The following is a 21,915-nucleotide window of genomic DNA, read 5'->3' as shown; positions in this document are numbered from 1 at the left end:
GATATAACACTGGAACTCCATTATAAAACAACAACAGCATCCCCCAGTAAGAATGCTCCTGTGTCAAGTAAGACAGTACATGAGCACTGTGTTTTCAATACCGATAAAGTCTGGAAGTGACAACAAACTGCAATCTTTCATCAGGGTTATGTAAAACCCAAATCTTAATTTTAAATGACACTATAAATCAAATAATGAAATAGAGCACATATGATGTTTGTATCTAATGAGGTTTATTCAAATCTGCTTTATTATTTATTATTATTATTTATTTGTCTTATATGCCGCCCACTCCCGGAGGACTCCGGGCGGCTCACAAAAGACAAGGGAAAGAGGGGAACAAGACAAAGACAACATATTAAAAACAAAACCAACATTCACAATTTCTATGGAGGTAGATGCTTCTCAGCTCCCCCCAGCCTGCTGGAACAGCCAGGACTTGGTGGCTTTGCGGAAGGCCGGGAGGGTAGTAAGGATCCGGATCTCAACAGGGAGCTCGTTCCAGAGGGCCGGAGCTGCAACAGAGAAGGCTCTCCCCCGGGGAGTCACCAGCCGACATTGGCTGGTACATCTGCTCACAATACATACATACATACATACATACATACATACATACACACACACACACACACACACACACACACACACACACACACACACACACACCCTAAACTATTTTTAAACAGCACACGTACACTGAGTAGGTGGGTTAATGGTCGTCCAACATATACGGATGGTATTAGGTCTGGGAAGAGCTATTCTAACTGGTCTACCAGTTTAAGAGTAAATTGGCAATGCTTATTTTAGAATCAAAGATGAATAAAGATATTAATTACGAAAGTATCTAGAGAATCCGATGAACATATTTCATATACTTTTCTCAAACAGCTGCTAATCAAATCACCAGTTTTATCATGATTTAACACATACTGATATTCTAGATCACTTATGGTCACATTCTTATAGGCTTTTCAGAAACTTGTAAGGGTTTGAGAGAGGGGATGCTTCTGCCAACTCTTCTGTTGTGGATCCAATGTAAACTGGACAATTTTCATCCAGTTTCCAAACTTATGTTTATAAAGAAGGTTGTTGAGACAGTGATTAGGTTACAATTCCATAGGGCTCTAAAAAAGGTGTATTATCTATGGATTCAGGTCTGGCTATAACAGACAGCACTTGGTTGCACTTCTTGATGATTTATGGAAGGAATAAAATGGGGGCAGTGCATCCAACCTGGACCTCCTCAATCTCTCAGTGGTTCTTTTGACATCACTGGTCATGGATCTTTCTGATCCATGGAGTGAGAGTTGTGGGTGGAAGACACACGTGTTACGTATCTTCTGCCTTTATTATTATTTGCAGAGTGCTGGGAGAGGTCATCTGATAGCAGAGAGTGAAGTATAATTAGTATGTTGATAATAGTTGTATATCTTTGCTCCTGGACATCTAGGTGATGTTGCTGGCAATACTTCTCAGGACCTGGAGCCTGGAAGAACAAGCTTGGGTTCAACTTTAGCAAGATTGAGCAATTGGGAGTTTCGAGCCCTTCTTGTCTTGAGAAATGGAAAGTTTCCATTTTTGCTTTTGGAGGGGGACACTCCTCTGCTCAGGCCTGGTATGCAATCTGGGGGTCATCTTGGGCCTTGGCAATGGATAGCTGTGGCCATGGATACATTGCACAACTCTTATCTAGTGCACCAATTGTGTATGAACCTGGACCAGGAGGCTTGCTTGTCATTATTCATGCTGTAATTACCGCTTGGTTGAACTACTGCAATGGATTCTACATGACTGTCCTTGAAAATCTTCTGGAAGCTGCAATTGTTCCAGAATGCAGTAGCACAGAGTCATGGGTGCTTATCAGTACAGCCATGTAGCATCTCATTAATCTGCTATACTGGCTCCCAGTAGGCTTCAAGGCGCAATTAAAGGTGCTGGCTGTCGTTTATAAAGGCCTACATGCTGTAAGACTAGGTCATTGTGGGGGTATTTTTTCTCTCTGATTGTTTCTGCCCATCCCACATACTCCAACAGAGTGGGCATGCTCCAGACAACTTCTGTAAAATAATATCATCTGATAGAACATAGGAAGCATCCCTTCTCTGTGATGGTTACTGCCATCTTCATTTCCATTTCATTTGCTGCAACCTTGCTAACCTTCAGGAAGCCCTGGCTGTTCCCTCAGGCCTGGGGGTTAAACGAGCATGGATGAAGTTAGATGAGAAGATCTCATCCAATCAAATGTAGGTATGTAGTGTATTTGGTTGAATTTTAATTGTTGCAGGAAAGCCAATTGGTCCAGTGACCAAAAAGCACCAGGCCTGAAAACTAGAGATCGTTAAGTTCATGTCCCGTGTTGGCCATGAAAGCCAGCGGTGACTTTAGGCCAGTCTCTCACTCTCAGCCCCCCCCCACACCTCACAAGGTTGTTGTCGTAGGGAAAATGTGAGGAGGAAAGTTGGATATGTTTGCCACCTTCAGTTATTTGTAAAAATAATAATGATGGGATACAAATAAAAATATAATTCTATTTATATGGGCATATGCTGCCTGGAGCAGCACTTTTTAAAAGTTATGTAGCTATATAAATCAAATCAAATCCAGTAAGTTTTTGGCTTTTTTCTAGTACCTTTTTTCTGGTATGTCCATAAATTCACTAGATGTGTTTGATACTACACCCTATCACACTGCAAAGTAAGATAGATGCTTCAGTCAGGAGATGCTGCAATATTATTATTTGTAGTAGTAGTAGTGGTGGTGGTGGTGGTGGTGGTGGTGGTGGTGGTGGTGGTGGTGGTGGTGGAGGAGGAGGAAGGAGGAGGAGGAGGAGGAGGAGGAGGAGGAGGAGGAGAAGAAGAAGAAGAAGAAGAAGAAGAAGAAGAAGAAGAAGAAGAAGAAGAAGAAGAAGAAGAAGAAGAAGAAGAAGAAGAAGAAGAAGAAAGAAGCAGCAACCTCCCCAGTGACTATGTTTTCTAGAACTTCATGGCTGCTATTTTTGGAAGGGAAGATATCCCATGTGGCTTTTTCCTTTTCACCTCTTCAAGCTAGCTTGCTTTCCCTTATAAGTACTGAACTGAGATTCAATTGCTTCTGTATGGCAACTTCCATATAATAAGGGAATGGCAGTGGTGTCTTCTTGTCCTTTCTCAAGCAGTAAACTCTCTTGGCTCTGTCTCAGAACTATTTTTTTTAACTTCCCTTAAATTTCCTACAGCTAGCAAAGTGGAGTGGAGAACTCTGAATAAGTAGCTCACAAATTATCTGAATCTATGGAATTAATATATAGCTCTCTGAATTGGGGCTTATGTTCTCCTGAAATGCATCAGAGAAGGAAAAATTGCAATGATGCTACCGAGTCTCCCATCACACTTTAAAATGCTAAAGAAAAAATACTGATAGAGCTTCTAGGAATATTACACAACATATCTGAAATAGCCACTCTAGAGTGCATGGTTAACTGTTTGTTCATAATACAAGAATGCAATTTATTTAATGTAATGCTATGCTAATGTGTTTTGTTCCTGATAATGCAGCTTCCACTTAGCAAGTCTTTTCTCCCCTTAAAATATACTGTTGTTTTGACACAAACAGCTTGCTACACTTAAGGATTTTACTAATAAAACATAATGTTGTGCTAGATAATATGACTGTTGCCACAGCTGAACTGACTTGTCAAATCAATCCTAATATGGCTCCCACAGGCACATAAAAACCTTATTTAGCTATCAGTTATCCTAATCACTTTGTTGGGTTTAAGAATGTAATACTTCAAGACCAGTTCCTATTTATACATATATGCCCAGCCATTTAATAAACTCTTGATTTATATATTAAATTCTTGTTTATAAGAGATGTTCTAAGCATACAATGTTTTTAGCTTATGTATGTCTAGGTCCTCTATAAATCTACTCACACCCAGCTGTAATATGTAAATTAAACAGACAGATGAGCACACAAGCGCCCAAGTATTTAATATGCAAGAGACAAAATTACACAAGGAAAGGATGCTAAACATTTATTTTAGATCTTGTTCAAAAGCAGCAATCAGCAGGGAGAACTAAATACAGTGTAGACTACAGGACTACAACTAAAAACACCAGTCATATGTCTGGCTCCTATTTAGTAAGGAAAGCTATAATGCGACATCATGTTTTAAACCTTGTCTACTTGTTGCTAAAAGGGAAGTGTATATATAAATAAATTGGTTGCATGATGTCATATATGTCTCTTATTAAATCTAATGGAGAGAAGGGAGCTCGTGATATTTTCATGCCATCTTTAATTACATCTTTTTATGAATAAAATTCTTGGGTGAAAAATCTCCAATGGAAACCTATTATCTCCACTGGATGGCAAAGCCTTTACTCTTCTCTTTGGGCAATCAACACAGACAAGTGATTAGTTACATTTGCCATGGCTCCTTCAATCATTCAAGAACTTGTCTTGACCAAGCCTTTACTCTTCTCTTTGGGCAATCAACACAGACAAGTGATTAGTTACATTTGCCATGGCTCCTTCAATCATTCAAGAACTTGTCTTGACCAAGCCTTTACTCTTCTGTTTGGGCAATCAACACAGACTAGTGATTAGTTACATTTGCTATGGCTCCTTCAATTATTCAACAACTTGTCTTGACCAAGCTACAAGGCATGTATTGTCAGGATGAGAGTCAGAGGAATGGTAAGTAAAGGAAAAGAAGCCACTGCTCTCTGATCTATTATTGTGCCTTGTCTATGTTTTGCAAGCCTCTTAAGATGTAGATTTCGAACCCTCCCTTTCCATGGGGAGGGTAACATCACACCTGAAAGTCCAGCAGTTACGGAATTTTCCTATGGAATATCTGCTTTTAAAAGACAGCATTCCATAAATAAAGGCAAGGATAAGAAAAATTCAACAATGTAGCCAAAACTGATCATATGGGCTTCAAATGGAGAATAGAATTATTCATAACTCACTTCCATTGAATTCAATAGGATTTAAATATGATTATTTTTACATATTTTAAACCACTCTTGATTATGATGAGCAAGATTTCTCCTTCTACTCCGAGTGTAACCTACCTTTGCTTCCTCTTGCTTAAAGCTATTGTTAAATATCTGGGCTAAGGTTTCAAATGAAACTGTCAGGGGAAGCATGAAGTTTTCAAACTCATCCTCATCTTCTCCTGCAAGAAAAGGAGGGGAGAGGACACAACTATAAACACGAACATTATTAAATAATTTGACATAGTAGCTATTATGTGAATAAACAAAAACTTTGGGTTATGCAAAGTTATACCTGAAATGTTCTCAATTCTGGATGTCTTCTTTTAGTAAACACATGGACTGACAAAGCAGTCACCAGCAATTATTTCACAGCCTGTTGCTACTCTCCTTTGTTCTTTTATTTTAGGAATTGATCTCAATCCTACTCAGGTGTTTGGCTTTAAGGAACTTTGAAACACTACCTGCGTTTAAATGAATATCCTTATTTTTTTATATACCACCTCTGCCAACAAAGGTCATAGTTAAAGGGAATTGTGAAGCTATCATATCCATGAAGATATTTCAGGGGTGTCAAACTCACGGCCCATGGGCCAGATGTGTCACCTGCTGGCTCCCACTGGTTTAGCGAAAGGGGAAAAAGCCCCAATACATCACATGACAATGCCATGACAACGCAAGTTTGACACCCGAGATATTTAATAAATATGTAAATAGAACTTAGCCTTCTTTTACACTGGGAACATTTCTTCAGTTAACCCCTACTAGCTAGCTAGTATACTGTCTAGTGCCAATTCATGTCAAGCTAATGTAGCTGAAACTATAGCATATATGATTCAAAGAATGTATGAGCTATATATAGCTAGAGGTTTCACCAATGCTCAACATTCTTTAGGGAAAGTGATGTTCAAAATAGTCCCATAAAAACTCAGTTTTTGAGTTTTATAATATGAGAGTATGTAATATTGAAATACCTCAATGGGGGGGGGGGGAGGAGAGGAGACAGAAAACAAAATGAGGACGTTGGAGAGGAACTTTGATCTGTGCAGTTTAGAAAGAACTGTCATTTTGCCTGGATAATATCCTTTTTGTTCTCACTATGAATCTGAGCTGCCCTCTTCAAGTTGTCCCCACAAGTCATTAATATGTCAAACATTGTTAATATAGCACCTCTGGAATACATACACGATCCCTCTCCAAAATGAAAATCAATTACGCTAAGAAATACAGTAGTAGTAGTAGTAGTAGTAGTAGTAGTAGTAGTAGTAGTAATAATAATAATAATAATAATAATAATAATAGGCATGGAAAATAGAGCAATTCCTGGAGAGATAAAGAAAAAAGAAAGTGGGGGATAATAGGAGTGGAATGACAGGAATCAATCAATCAATCAATCAATCAATCCATCAAACAAACAAACAAAGCTTTTCACATTGTAACTCTGGTATCTTGGGACATCTTTTTTATTTTTTTATTTAAGAGATTTATAAAGCTGCCCACCTTATGCAATATGATCTTGGGCAGCTCACAAACAATGAAATAAAATAAAAACAATAAAAGCCAAAACATCCATACTGCCAACTGTCAAACCCCCCCCCCCCAATTTTCTGGACTACAGCCTCCCCAATGCTTTGAGCAAAACCAGATGTTGATGTAGCCTTTTGGAAGGCTAGAAGAATAGGAACACACACATATCAGGGAAGGGTGTTCTTATCTATATACCACTGACAGGAGTAGAGTTAGTTTTCAGAGTATTTTCCTTGCCGAATGGTACTATTGCTACATCTTTTGAAATTCTGTCAAAATTTATGGTGATCTTCACTTTTGGCCATCAACAAAACTTTAATAATTCATTTTGAAATAATGAACTAAGTAATAATGAACTAAGAACAAGAAATTCAGAACACACACACACACACACACAACTGTTCTGATCTAAACTGCATTGATACAGATGTGTTACAAACACATTTACGACTATTGCAGCGCCCATGATCATATGATCACCCATTTATGTGCTTCAGGTTTCACGATCACATGATCACCATCAATATGCTTCACAACTGGTTTGTGACAAGCAGAACTCATAGAGAAGACCAAAGTAAAATCTTAAGTTGCGGACATAAGATGCTTTGCTTATCGACTGCAGCACTTCATTTAACAATTGAAGGGAAAGTGAGGTTATAATAGCAATAGAACTTAGACATATACCCCTGAGTCCCCTCAGGGAAAAGGGCGGCCTACAAATGTCAATAAAATCAATAAATCAATATACCGCTTCACAGTGCTTTACAACCTTCTCTAAGCAGTTTACAGAGTCAGCCTATTGCCCCCAACAATCTGAGTCCTCATTTTACCCACCTCAGAAGGATGGAAGGCTGAGTCAACCTTGAGGCATTCAGAATCAAACTCCTGGATTGAGCAATGAGTTAGTCTGCAGTACTGCATTCTAACCACTGCGCCACCATGGCTCTTTCAATCACAATCATGTTGCTAGTCCCAATTATGGTTGCTAAAAAAAGGACTAACAGTACAAAAACCTCTTAACAATTTTTCTCCTAAATATGGGACAGGAATTATCTGAATCTTTGCAATCTAGATATGGTAGGCCTGTTAAAGAGTCTTTTCTAAGAGACAACACCAGGATTTTATTTTGGATACAATTCTAGGAGGCAATCATCAGGGAGAATTGAAATACTTCAGGCTGTATTTAGGCTTGCACACATAATTATGTAAGTTGTTTACTTGTTTATCTAACATGTGGCATAGCTGAAATTTCTCAAGCATGGACGGTGTTATTACTATATACAATATAATTTCTGAAGTTAAATATACTGTCAAAAATCAACCAAATAATGAAGCAACACATTGAAAACAACATTTATATCAAAATCCTTCAGATGGGTCAGAGGTGAAAATTAAATAAGGAATCAGGAAATTACTCGGACCCTAATAGAGGTGGCATGTGAATCTTACCAGGATGAACCAAGCCATGGAATTTTCCAGAAATCCCAATTGAGCTGAATAACCACCCAGCAAATTAGAAAAACAGAGGTTGCATTCTTTACTGAATGGGGCGGGCTGATGTAATGGAATGAAGATGGTTCCATAAGTAGCCTGGCCCAATGCCATGTATGGCTTTAACCAACACCCTGAAATGAACCTGGAAGTAAATTGGCATTCAAATGCATCTCATGGATGGAGCAAAGGGTGCCCAAAATTGCCTATGCAACCTATAATCCACACAGATTCTATGTAGGACAGACATTGCACAAAAGAATTAATAGACACATGTATGTGTAAAGCAAGGTATGCTGTGAACCTTGTCATTTAAAGAGTTGCAACTGGCTGGATCCATAAGAAGAGCTACCTCTACTACTGCCCCCGCCTTGTAGAATATTCCCCCCCCCAATGAAATGTGAAGGGTCCCCTCATGCCTAGCCTTCTGGAAAGGAGTGAAAACATAGCTTTGCAACTTCGCATGGGGAACTCAAAGGAGTACACACCAATGGGATTTAGTGCCCTGAAAACCCTCCCTTCACCTTTTAATTAATTGTTTAAATCACTCTTACCTATTTTTAGAATTTTTAAAGTTTATATAATCTTTAATATTTTATTGTACACTACCCAGATTCCCTCCAAGAGATGAGCAGTTCCAAAATGTAACAAACAAATAAATAAAATCCTGACGGGTATTGCTGGATGATGATCTAAATCAGTGATGGCGAACCTTTTTGACACTTTGTGTGCGCTTCTTGCATGGGCGCTTTCTTGTCTGGGCCGCAACCATGAAGAGAAACTGGCCAGGGGACATGCACGCACCGGAAAATGTACTTCTGGTTTCCGGCGCGCACATGTGCAACGGCCAGCAACTCTTCCCGGTTACTGCCGCATGCACAAAGGCCAGCTGATCACTGCGTGTGCATGTGCACCAGAAACCCGGAAGAGGAATGGGCAATGCCAGGTGATATGGCTCCATAGGTTAGCCATCACAGATCTAAGACATATTAAGAAGAATATGGCATAAGGTGTGTGTGAATATACAGTACATCAAAATACATACCAGGCTTTTTGGAAATGGCAATACCATATAGATTTTTTTCAATATTTGCATTTTGATCTTTTCATTGCCAATAAGGTATCGAAGGTTACACATTCTTTATCTCAATCGCACATTAGAATTAGAAGATAGATACACCCTGCAGGGCAGGTGATGACAGTATAAGTGACCAAGCGGCTACCCCCAAAAGCAAGAAGCAGGAACATAATGTTAACATCCAGAGGTTCTATTCTTGTCTCTCTGTACATATTTGGATCCAGATACTATTGCAGTGTATGTCATACTTGAATTTACTGATTCAGGAAATAAGTTACAAATAAATACTCTGATCCTCCTATTCGCAGTCTCTGTAATTCAAATATACATAGTGGTAGAAGTGTCCAAAAGGTTTTGTGCAAGGAACAGCCGGGTTTGGGTACTCACTGCATGGATTAAAACACAGTTTGAACTATGATATGTCCAGAGGTTTAGCCAAACTTCCAAGCCATAATGTATCTGCTCTCCTAATAATGGATGTCACATGAAGGTAGACAGCTGGATTCATAGTGATACTCAATATGTTACTAAAGTGCTACTGATAGAATATCTTGCTAACTTTAAACCAGCTGTTAAAGATTCAAACCTTTTAGGAAGCATTTAATTAAATTGCTGGAGGTGGGAGATGGGATGCAATATCTCATCCAGTAGAAGGTGATAAACCATTAAGGACGAGAAGTCAAATATTTCCCAACAGCAGAAAGCAAGTAGTATATGAAACAGTAGATGTGGTCAGTTGGTTTTGGTTGCAAATATTTCAAATACCTATCATTTTCAACAATAGGTTTTGCTCACTACAGCATTGTTTTTATTTTGCAGTTATAAGTCTCTCCTGGGCTTGAATGCAGGGAGAACCACATAAGAATGTTCCACAGTTAAGACTGAATAATGAGGGATCATATTTGGCCTCATAAAGATCCAGCTCTAAGAATCCTGTGAGAGGTATATATTATTTTGAGAGATGGCAGGGAGCAAACCAAGACTGACATGGACACCAGGAGACTATCTGTATAGAATTAGTCTTGTCTATGGTTGTTTTTGACAGGATTCCACCGAGCAGAAAGATGGTGGCAACAGACTGAGAAACAGAGTCCTCCAGGCAAAAGAAACACACGGCTTCACTGCACTAGGAACAGTTCTTGATGCAAACAGTCCAATTGTTGTGGCGCCATCATGCCTGATAAAATTAACATGGACTCAAAAATTCTAGATACACCCTTCATTGAATGGCATGGTGTTCCTTGCAGAGCTAGTTGTAGAGACTCACATGGAGGTAGACTAGGACTGTTCAAAGTAGGGTGAGATTCCACTGAAATGACTGGAAGGAATCAAAGTTACAATAAAACATTTTTCACTTCCTCAACCCAGCCGCACTTTTTAATCATTTTATACATGTGTATTTAAAATACCCAACCCAGAGTATTAAGGTTACATTTGAAGATAGGCTATGAGGTTTCTTTGGCTATTGTGCATTGCAAGTTTCAAAACTGAACAGTCTTAATGCTTTTTCCCAGAGAATTCACAAATGGGACGACTACTTGTACTCTCATGTTTAGGGAAGTGCTTGGTAGTGAAGACTTGACTTAACTACATGTCTTTTTTCCAAGATAAGATTTGTTACTATTTATTTATTTTATATGAGATACACAGAGTACCCAACAGAGGAAGATGTTTACTTCCATACTATGGTTACTTTAAAAATGCAGCTTTTACAGTTATATAATCTTTAGCTCACTTATGGAAAATGAATGAATGAATGACACTATGAGTCTACTTAAAATATATAGAGGAGTCAAAGATTAAAGAGAAAGATTCCAAATATGTAACTGCTGTGGTGGGGGGGGGGGGAGCCTTACAAAATTAAAGGAATCTAATTAGCAATAGCAATAGCAATAGCAGTAGACTTATATACCGCTTCATAGGCCTTTCAGGCCTCTCTAAGCGGTTTACAGAGAGTCAGCATATTGCCCCCAACAATCTGGGTCCTCATTTTACCCACCTCGGAAGGATGGAAGGCTGAGTCAACCCTGAGCCGGTGAGATTTGAACCGCTGACCTGCTGATCTAGCAGTAGCCTGCAGTGCTGCATTTAACCACTGCGCCACCTTGGCTCTTATTAGAGATTAATTAGAGATTAATACAATGCTGGACCAAATTCTTGGTAAGAATTTAAGGTCAAAGATGTAATTGTGGTTTTAAATTATTTTCCAAAATTCTAGAATTTATTTATGAAGATTTGTAGTTAGACTGGGTTTATATAGAATTTTAATTAATTTTTCTTCCAATGATGAAAATGGAGAGTGACAAGTACAAAATGTAGCTCTAGAAAGTTCTGAATAACATACGCAGAGATTGTACATGTATGTTATAAAGAGATAAGTGTATTGAAATAAGCTGCAACAAGAAGAAGCATTTAAATATTCTGATACTTGCTTCAGGACTTAATACTTTACCCTTTATGAATGCACATTCCCAAACCTCAAAATTTGCTTTCTTTATATGTAATCTAAGTTACTAGATTTCAACATAATATTTTCAGAATTATCTAGCATGCATTATTTTGGCTGAAAGAAATAACACTGATGCTAAGAGTTAATTATTAAGAACATTGTGAAGAAAGTTGTGCAATATCAGAAGAAAAAAAGATGAACACATTCTTACCTAAATCTACCATGAGGAGACGTGTAAGAGCAGTATAGAAGGTTGTTCTGCATCTAAGATCGGTCAAACCATAATTATCATTGACACCCAAGAATGGAAAGTGTTTACTCTGGTAAAGAACAGATAACAAAATAAATTTATTCATGATTTAAAATTAACAATTAAAAAAAAATATTAAAACAAACTAAAAGGGCCTACCGTATGATTTTGTAGCATGAACTTCACAGCATCTATTTTCACAAGCTTTTTTAAAAGGATATAAGTATTTCTTGTTAAGGAAAATAACACAGTCCGATTAATTTGTTAACATCACACACATATTTAAAATTCTGACTGACAAGGCAACAACAAAAAGCGTTAACAACAAATGGATATATGTATTGTGTATATAATTGTATATAGATGAGTGCACATGTGTGAATAAAATCTTTTTTTTAAAGAAATCAATGGACAATGTATATAACATTGGGGAAAGTGGGATAGAGGTAATCTTCTATGGCCTTTGGAATTTAAAATAGCAATAGCAATAGCAGTTAGACTTATATACCGCTTCATAGGGCTTTCAGCCCTCTCTAAGCGGTTTACAGAGTCAGCATATTGCCCCCAACAACAATCCGGGTCCTCATTTTACCCATCTCGGAAGGATGGAAGGCTGAGTCAACCCTGAGCCGGTGAGATTTGAACAGCCGAACTGCAGAACTGCAGTCAGCTGAAGTAGCCTGCAGTGCTGCATTTAACCACTGCGCCACCTCGGCTCTTAAAAAGCAAATATACATTCATCCCGGAGAAGGCAAACCATTTCTAGATTGTTCAAAAACACAAACTATTTGAGCTTTCCTATAGTCACCAAGAATCAAACTCAATTGAAGGTGCTTTTATCAATTTTACCTCAGTTGGCATCAATACTGGGAAATAGTTCAAAATCATCACTTATTATCCATACTAATAAACATTTAACAATCTTAAAAATTGAAAATCTTACTTTGTAGAATTATTTTTGGAGAATGTAATTTGTCCAAGCACTCATCAAATTTGCAAATGAGACCAAGTGGTGGGGTGAGGGGGAACACTTTAGAAGAAAGACTGAAGATTCAGAAGAATCTTGACAGACTTGAACATTGGGTCTTATCCAATAAGATGCAGTTCAGTGGTAAGAAATCAGGTTTTTCACTTATGCAGGGAAAACCAAATAGAAACACAAAATAGGCAGTACTTGGCTCAAAAGTATAGTACTTGTAAAAGGAATCTACGTGCCCTGGTGTAGCAAAACTTAAATATGAGCCAGAAGTATGCTGCAGCTGCCAAAAAAGCCTAGGCTGCATTAATAAAGGGATAGCATCAAGATCACAATAGTACTTCTCTAAAAACTTCTAAGTCTTCTGGAAGAAGGAAGATTTGCCTACAACTCAAGAATGGACATTGAAAGTTACAAACTTAGCCGAGATGGCTAAAATATCGGCATATCTTAAAGATCACTCAAATGAGAGATATAAACGAGACTGGAAAAAATGGATTGACTATATACAAAACAAATACGGGACTAAGAAATTCCAGATAGCCTATGCTTAAGATCAGGAATGATTTAAACTGTTCAAAGTTAGTGTAACAGGAAGAAGCTAAGATCAATGTAGAGATGTTATTAACCTCTTTTTTTATTTCTTTTGTCTTAATATATTTTAGACTGTGTTTGTTAAAAATCTATACCGTGTACAGGCTCTGGGAAGTCGGGGGGGGAGGGAGGTGGGGTGTTGGGAGGAGGGGGGGAGGGGGGATATATACTATGTGTTAGATTTCAATGTAATGCGATTTCACATGTATACTGTTTCTCTTTAATTTCTCTGTAAAAATAGGACAAGTTGAGTACATTGACATATAGTAGAAATACACCAAGGGGAGGAGGAGTGGGATAGAAGAAAGATGGGTAGAGAGGGTGGGAGAGAGGATGGGAGGGAGGGTGAGAAGGAAGGGAGGGAGTGGACTGGGAGAGAGGAGTGGTAGAGGGGGAGGGGAAGTAGGGTAGAGGGGAATGATGGAGGGAAGATAGAAAGTTGGGGTGGGGCGGAAGAAAGAGGTGTATGGAGAGTGGAAGAGGTATATTGGGTTTCTATTTTGGGGGGTGTTGTTGACAAGAGGAATTGCTGTGATTATTGTTTAATGTTGTATGGCCCCGGCTATGCACAGTATATATGTGACTGTATGAAAATGAAAAATGGAAAATAAAAACATTTTAATAGAGAATAGTACTTCTCTAGACTGCACTACTAAAGCCACACTTTGAATATTGTGTCCAGTCTGGTCACCGCAATATAAAAAAAGATGCTGAGCCCCTAGAAAGAGGACAGAGAAGAGCAACAAAGATGATAAAAGGTCTGGAGTCTAAACCATATGATGAACATCTAAGGGAACTAATAACTTTAGTCTAATGAAGAGAAGCATTAAGGGTGACATGATAGCCGTCTTCTAATACTTGAATGAATGTCACAGGAAAGAGGAGACTGATTTATTCTCCAAAGCACCTGAAGACAGGCAAGAAGCAATGGATGGAAGCTAGTCAGAGGGAGATCCAATCTCCTTAAGAAAAATGTCCTGACAGTGAAAACAATTAGTCAATGGAACAGCTTTCCACTCAAAATTGTGACCGCTCCATTGCTGGAGGCTTTCAAGAAAAGATTGGACAAATATTTGTTTGGGATGGACTAAACACTCTTGTCTTGGGAAGGTTGGACTAGAAGACCACCAAGATCCCTTTCAGCCCTATGATTATATGAATGAAGATTCTTAGAATCTTCTTTAAAAAAAAAAAGCATTGAGATGAAAGGGAGAAGGTTACAAGTAGTTCAGCCACTGAATTATTCCTGTCCTATTCTCCTTAGAACAGCGCTTTCTCACTTTTCTCTGAACAAGAAGGGAGGCATTTCTTTTTACTGATAACAGAGGAGTTTGTAGGGAGGCTCATAACACTGAGTCCTGAATTGTCATCAATCTGTGAACCAACTATTACAGTATCCAGGATGTAGCAACAGATATTGAAATTGTAGCACTAAATTGACCTTTACTGAAAAAGATTATTGGCAATCTGGAAATTATTTAAATGAAAATGAAAATGTGAAAATACTTATATTTCCTTATATCTCAAGTATACATCCGCATCTTTGTGGTTTCACCTGCATACAGCTTATCTGTCTTTAAGCTTGGAAATTTACTTTTAATATTATTTACATAATGACGATAATTCTTGTTATAAGCATATAGCATGTTTAAACAAAAGGGATTGGTTAGATTTCATGGTCATAAACATGATAATTATCAACATCACTTAAAATCGGTATTAGAAAATGGCTATAATTTTTATTTTTATTACATCAATGTAAAGAATTACCAACCTTCTAGAGTTGGAAGCTCCTAGATAGGTTGCAAATAAAACTAAGAATTCTGGGAATATTGTCTTAATCCTCCTGGGAGGTATCAGTTTGGGGAAACCAGGTTCAGATCACTACATGGTTCATTGCTCAATAACCCAAGTTTTAAGTAAGCTGTCTTCTTTTTTGTAATGGATAAGATTTTAAAATGTTCGTTTTATTAAATATTATTAAATATTAATGCAAATATTACCAACACAGACCAAACATTTGAGGTTGAGGACTTTACCTTTCTTAAATCTAAAGAAAAGTTTCACTCAATATAAACATGAGGAAGTAGAAACCCCAAATTGTAAGAGAGTCATTTGCATGCAGAAACTTCACAAAAACAAACAAAAGCAGCACATACGCAACACACACATGTATACAGGCCCAGTTACAGGAAACATTATGATAAAGTTAATTATTAGAAACAAAAGAGAATACATGAAAGCAGCACCACTGCACCAACATAAAAGAAACACTAACACATTCCATTATGTAAATGAATTCAAAGCTATTCCATGACTGATCAAGCTAGAAGGGACGTAATGATTTATAATTCAAATAACCGAGCCTTAAAATCAAATTGGGCTAATATATCTCTAAATATGCAAGCTTGAAAAAAGTGTTAAAATAATACAAAAGAAGACAGCAACACAAATCATTTGTTGCCTCTTGTTGCTTAAAATTTCTCCCCTTTCCTCTCTTTTATCTTTTCTAAAATTATTTTTAAAGTGTAACATACACCCCATGGCGATAAATAATCCTTTTGCGTACTAAAGGCAGCAATTTCAAGAAACACATGGCAATTGTTACTGAAAGGACATTATATACATATGAATGAAGTAAACAATGAGGAGGCATTTAAAAATAAACTAATTATTTTCTTAGCCTCTTAAATTAATCACAATTTAATGCACTCTCTGTTTTGAAAATGAGTCAATGGAATGTGATGTCCCCAAAAATTCCAATGCTTCTCACAAAATTTTAGATACCAAATGGGAGCTTAATCTTCAACCTACCACACTGGCATAATCCCCATCAGAATGAAGCATGTTTGTGTTAAGTGAGCACTACAGCCAGAGTTGTTCTGATAAACTAATGCAATGTTATAAAGGTCACAGTTTGCAATACCAGAAGTATTTATAAACACTTCATATGTAAGAAATAAAAAGTACTTTAGTATTATTCTTTAAAAGCTGAGCCAATAAATTTTTAAGAGGAAAAAAGTATATACTGGTAAAAAGCCAAAATGACCAGCAAAATTGGGTTGTTCATCATTTTCCAGCAAAAAGGAAAAGCAACCTCGACAGGTGTAATTTATCATTTTTCTGATTTAATACCAAAGAAATATATTAAAATAATAAAAAGAATCCTGAAATCCTCAAAATTTGTTGTGATAAATAGCCCTCCCTGCCTTTATTACATTATGTCTACTAACAGAAATATTGCATGGTGGATTTTGCCAGACAAGGACGATTATTTTCCAATAAAAAGTTGCATATTAAATTCTAGCACAAAAGTGGGTGTCTTAATACTTCTGAATTCTTTTCTCATTTGCCAGGAAATACAATTTTAAACTTAACTAATACTAACACACAAGAATAAAATGAAACAACAGTTAGGTTAGCTTTACCTTGCTGCATCCACTTAAAACAGGTAGAAGATAAAAATTATGTAATTTTGGTTGATTTATTAGTTGGCAACATTTTATTTATTCAAAATAATGTTCGTTTCATGCGGCCAATTAAGGAAATAATTTGCAAAGCTAATCTGATTTGTATATAACCTCAGAACTTTTTATACTGCTTATTAAATCAAATAACTGAGTAAAATTATCTGTCACCTAAAAGGGTTATGAAAGAAAGAACAAAAATACTATAGCAATGAATAATCTTATTAGTAATAATAATAATATAACAACGTATTGCAAGGGGCTGAAATTGAAGAATGGTTAACATCTGGCAAAACCTACTTGACAATGAAGGATCCAATAAAAGGTCAACACTAGGCAATTAGTTGGCACTTACCAAAAACTTTAAAATTGATGGCTCTAGTTCAGGGATGTCCAACTCATGGCCCATGGGCCATATGAGGCCATGCACTAGCAATGCCACCACACAAGATTGTAAATGTTTAACATTAATTATGTGATTTATACACAGTACATTAACTATATTATTTTATATGAGGCCAAAGACACTCACTGTGGCCCAGGAAAGACAAAATGTTGGATACCCGTAATCTAATTGAAAAGAAGCTCTTTCTAACTGAGCAAAAAGGAAACCACCTAAACAGCAGAGGAACAAAAGATCAGTTCTTAACTGACAAGATGATTCTGTAAAATTGCAAGAGAAGGACGACAAGTTGAATGTAGCACGGATACCGAACAAGTCAGGCCGTGGCTATGAAACATCAAAAACATCTGCCAGGCTATCCCACCTCCTTTACATGGAGCATCTGAAGGCATTTGAGTCCCTGCCACATGATTGGATAATCAAGTGCCTAGAAATTAGAGGAGTTGGTCAAAAGCTTTGTGTGAAGATCAACAGCACAACGGAAGACATTGGTCAATTGTGATAGACTGGAAGAAATTAACATTAAGATGGGAATCTTTCAAGGAGACTCACAACCCTTTGTCACTGCATTAATTCCTATGTCAAAAATACTTGAACAAGTCAGGCCATGGTTATGAAACATCAAAAACATCTGCAAGGCTAGCCCATTTCCATTACATGGAGCATCGGAAGCAGTACGGAAAAACAGCTGAAATGGAATTGCTGCTCAGTACTTTTTATATACAGCCAAGATATTGCAATGGAGCTAGGGCTGGACAAATATGCTACACTTACTATCAATGGGTAAAATACTGAAAACTGAAGGAGTTAAGGGATCTGTATATGGACATTTGTGCTCTGGAAGTGCACATGCTCTGGATCTGGAGGTATGAGTCCTTCGTAGAGAATGTTGTCCATTCTGAAAAAGAAATCTAATAGATAACAAGGGCACAGCAGACATATCAGCCAAAGCTTATCCAAGAATCTTTTGGTCATAAGTGCTACTTGGTCTTCCACAACAAGCCTTGAGTCCCAGATGTCCACCAAAAGTATGTGGATTTACTCTTTGGGGGAAGTGCCACCCCATGAAGAACGAAAATTGGTATTGTCTTAAGAGTCAGCAGGCTTCTGAATTAATAGCAATAGCAATAGCAGTGGACTTATATACCGCTTCATAGGCCTTTCAGGCCTCTCTAAGCGGTTTACAGAGAGTCAGCATATTGCCCCCAACAATCTGGGTCCTCATTTTACCCACCTCGGAAGGATGGAAGGCTGAGTCAACCCTGAGCCGGTGAGATTTGAACCGCTGACCTGCTGATCTAGCAGTAGCCTGCAGTGCTGCATTTAACCACTGCGCCACCTTGGCTCATAAATTAATAAATAAATAAATCTGAGCCTGTTTCTTTGCATCTAGCCTCTATACATCCAAAGTTATTACCCTACTATCATATCCTCTCCACTCAACCTCCAACCTGGAATAAATAATGGAGGGTCACCAATTACCCTCACTAGGTTTTTCATTCCATCTTTCTCTAGTAAAGGACCTGGTCAATATTAACAGTGCAGCTTGGCAAATGCAAGAAGGACAGAGAAGGAGCTCCACTTCATCATCTGTATCACTACAAGGCTCGAATTTGACCTTGTGCTTGTGTCCTGTTAGATCTGCTTCTTGTCTTCTACCCATCATCCCTATATATTTATATAAGGGCCGAGGTGGCGCAGTGGTTAGAGTGCAGTACTGCAGGCTACTTCAGCTGACTGCTATCTGCAGTTCGGCGGTTCAAATCTCACCGGCTCAAGGTTGACTCAGCCTTCCATCCTTCCGAGGTGGGTGAAATGAGGACCCAGACTATGGGGGCGATATGCTGACTCTGTAAACCGCTTAGAGAGGGCTGAAAGCTCTATGAAGCGGTATATAAGTCTAACTGCTATTGCCATGTTTTAGCTATCATATTGTTAGTGCTATATAATTTTGTGCTATGCATTACAGGTAGTCCTCAAGGTATGACCAAAATTGAGTCCAACATTTCTGTTGTTAAGTGAGACATTTGTTAAGTAAATTTTGCTCCATTTTATGACCTTTTTGTCTCAGTTTTTAAGTGGATCACTACAGCTGGTAAGTTAGTAACCCGCTTGTTAAGTAAATCTGGCTTCCCCACCAACTTTGCTTGTCAGAAGGTCGCAAAAGATGACCATATGACCCCAGGACACAACAACAGTCTTAAATATGAACTGGTTGCAAAGCATCTGAATTTTGATCACATGATTATAGGGATGATGAAAAGTTGAAACTGTGAAAAACAGTCATAAGTCAGGTTTTTCAATGCCATTGTAACTTTGAAAACACACTAAATGAACTGTTGTAAGTCGAGGACTACCTGTAGTTTAATTGACATGTATGAATGATGTAATAAGTAAGGTTCACTAAAAGATTCAGAAGAGTATGTTTTAGAAGTGTTCACCTTATGTAAAATGAGGAATGAAGAGATGGTTTGCAAACAAAAGGTAATTCCCATATGAACTGGTATAATTGCACTCCAATGGAAAAATACCAAAAGGCGTGGATACCATTGGAAGTTATAAAAGAGGATAGAAAGTGTAGTACCTTGTTAAGTGTCCCACCTCTACTGAATCTGTCTGACTAGGGTTGGTATGTATGAATATATATGACAAAAGTGAGTAGTTTTTCTTTCAGACAAAGTATATTGAAAGTTATAAAATTGTATTTGCTTCAACATCTTCTGAGTATCCTACCCAAGTAGCATAGATGTTAAAAATAATTCCTCTTTATGACTTACACATGATAATATAGGCCCACAAGTGAAGTATGGTCTCTGAAAGCCTCAATGTAGCTCCAGAAACTGCTAACATTTAAACTAATTTGTAGTGTAAAATGACGTTATTAATTACATAAAAGTTTAAAAACTGTCCTGGCACTAAGAATAATCTTTAGTATGCCCCATGTAAACTCAACTCCCTGAAAGAAAGAAAAACCAACCCTTTCCAAAGGACATAATAAAGTGGCATACAAAAAAAGAATTAAAATTATACTGTAATAAATATTGCATTTTTCAGCAAAGGGAACAAAACACTAAACTGAAACAACAGCAGCTGAAAAACGATGTCTACTAAGAAGCATGGAATGAAATGTTATCTCAATAATTTAAAAGGAACTGGACAGAATAAAAAAATATTAAAAGCTTTGTGAAACAGAGTGCTTTGGATTCCATTCTACAGTGCTAATGCTCAACCTGGGTCCAGGTTCTTGAGTCCTGAGATCTGTGGAAATAATCATGTAAGGCAGAAAAGTATTGTTTATCAAGATGAAATGCTTCAGGATGAAATACCTGAAGAGTTATCATATTAATAGCAGGGGCTATTCAAAGAAAGTCATATCTTTTTGTAGAGAAACAATGACATCAGGGAGGCTTGGAGTAATGAATATTGTCTGTGTTTCTGGGAAAGGGAAATGATAGACGAGGAATCTTTTCTTTTTTCCTGCTTTCTAGGAATCTTCAAGTTTGCACAACAATGGTAAAGAGTTTTTCTGAGATGGCTCCGAGCATAACAACTCAGAGAAAGGGTGTGTTTTTACTGTAGTTCTTGAGGAGTGGAGGAACTAGACTATTTATAGATTCTGAAGTGAGCTTACCTAACAGTAAATTCACATTCTGTGTGAATGAAATCTATTTCTTAGTGGATGGATCAAGAATCAGGACCCCAGTCCCACAAATCATGTCCAGGAAACTTCCTCAGTGGCTCTGATGAAACCGAATTCCAAGGAATGTTCACTCCATAGAGCACTGATGGTGAACCTTTTCGGCACCAAGGGCGCAAACTGGAATGCTCGTACATGCGCACGTCGGAGCACCAGAAACCTGAAGACCAGCTGGCTGGTGAACACATGCCTGTTTTTTGGCTCATTTTTGGTCCAAAAGACAGCTTGAAAACGCCGCAGAAATGGCTTGTTTTTTGGCCATTTTCTAGGCTGTTTTCCGGTGCCCGCGAAGACCAGCTGGCTGGCATGTATGTGTACACCAGAAACCAGAAGAGCAGCTATCAACAACCCGTGTGCCCAGAGAGGGCTCTGCGTGCCACCTCTGGCACCCGTGCCATAGGTTTGCCTATTTCACTCAGGTGGAATATTAAGTGGATCACATTACGGGAATACAAGAATTACTGCCGACTAAGGAAGTATGGCTTTTCTGTTCCAGCTCCCATCCCTTAGAACAGCAATTCCCCAAAGATACAAATGGTGCCCAGTCTCCTGGGTCTTTGAAAAGTCCTTAAAATCTAGCTTGGTCCCAAGTCTGGGGTTAATGTATTGGGGAAGAGAGGTGTAGCGCTGCATTTTCATGACTGTTTTTAGTTCAGGCTGTTTTGTTTTGTCTATATTTTTAAATTGTTTTAACTTAAGTATTAAATTTTGTAAGGTGCACAGAGGCTGTTAGAGTGGGCAGCCATAATACATTTAAAGAAATGAATAAATGAATGAATGGATGGATGGATGGATGGATGATAAGTGAGAGACTAGCTTAATTCATACAGCATACTAAAGTTGAGCAATGTACAATTCTGAACTACTGCTCCCAGCATCCTTTACTACTGGTAATACTGAATCGAACTGCTGGGAATTGAAGCTCAGCAATATCTGGAGGGTTACAGGTTACTCACCTCTGTGTTAACATAGAACATTTTATTGGTTTTGCTTTACATGCT

At 37.9% G+C, this 21,915-nt stretch overlaps 1 protein-coding gene across 1 annotated transcript in view; it reads right to left on the bottom strand.

Moving 5' to 3' along the window:
- The window catches only part of RANBP17 (RAN binding protein 17), a 187,488-nt gene that overhangs the window by 67,158 nt on the left and 98,415 nt on the right, over window positions 1-21,915 (bottom strand). The window contains exons 17-19 of the mRNA XM_014056469.2: window positions 11,937-12,000; window positions 11,739-11,847; window positions 5,061-5,164 (exon numbers count right to left, since the gene is read on the bottom strand). Coding sequence (XP_013911944.2) covers window positions 5,061-5,164; window positions 11,739-11,847; window positions 11,937-12,000 — 277 coding nt within the window. The remainder of the gene's footprint in view (window positions 1-5,060; window positions 5,165-11,738; window positions 11,848-11,936; window positions 12,001-21,915) is intronic.

This window comes from Thamnophis sirtalis, unplaced genomic scaffold (assembly GCF_051295495.1).
Source record: "Thamnophis sirtalis isolate CommonGarterSnake01/CBP01778 unplaced genomic scaffold, rThaSir2_p1.2 scaffold_5, whole genome shotgun sequence".
Lineage (NCBI taxonomy): Eukaryota > Metazoa > Chordata > Lepidosauria > Squamata > Natricidae > Thamnophis > Thamnophis sirtalis.
The sequence above is the reverse complement of the archived record's forward strand: the minus strand, read 5'-3'. Positions and strand labels throughout refer to the sequence as shown.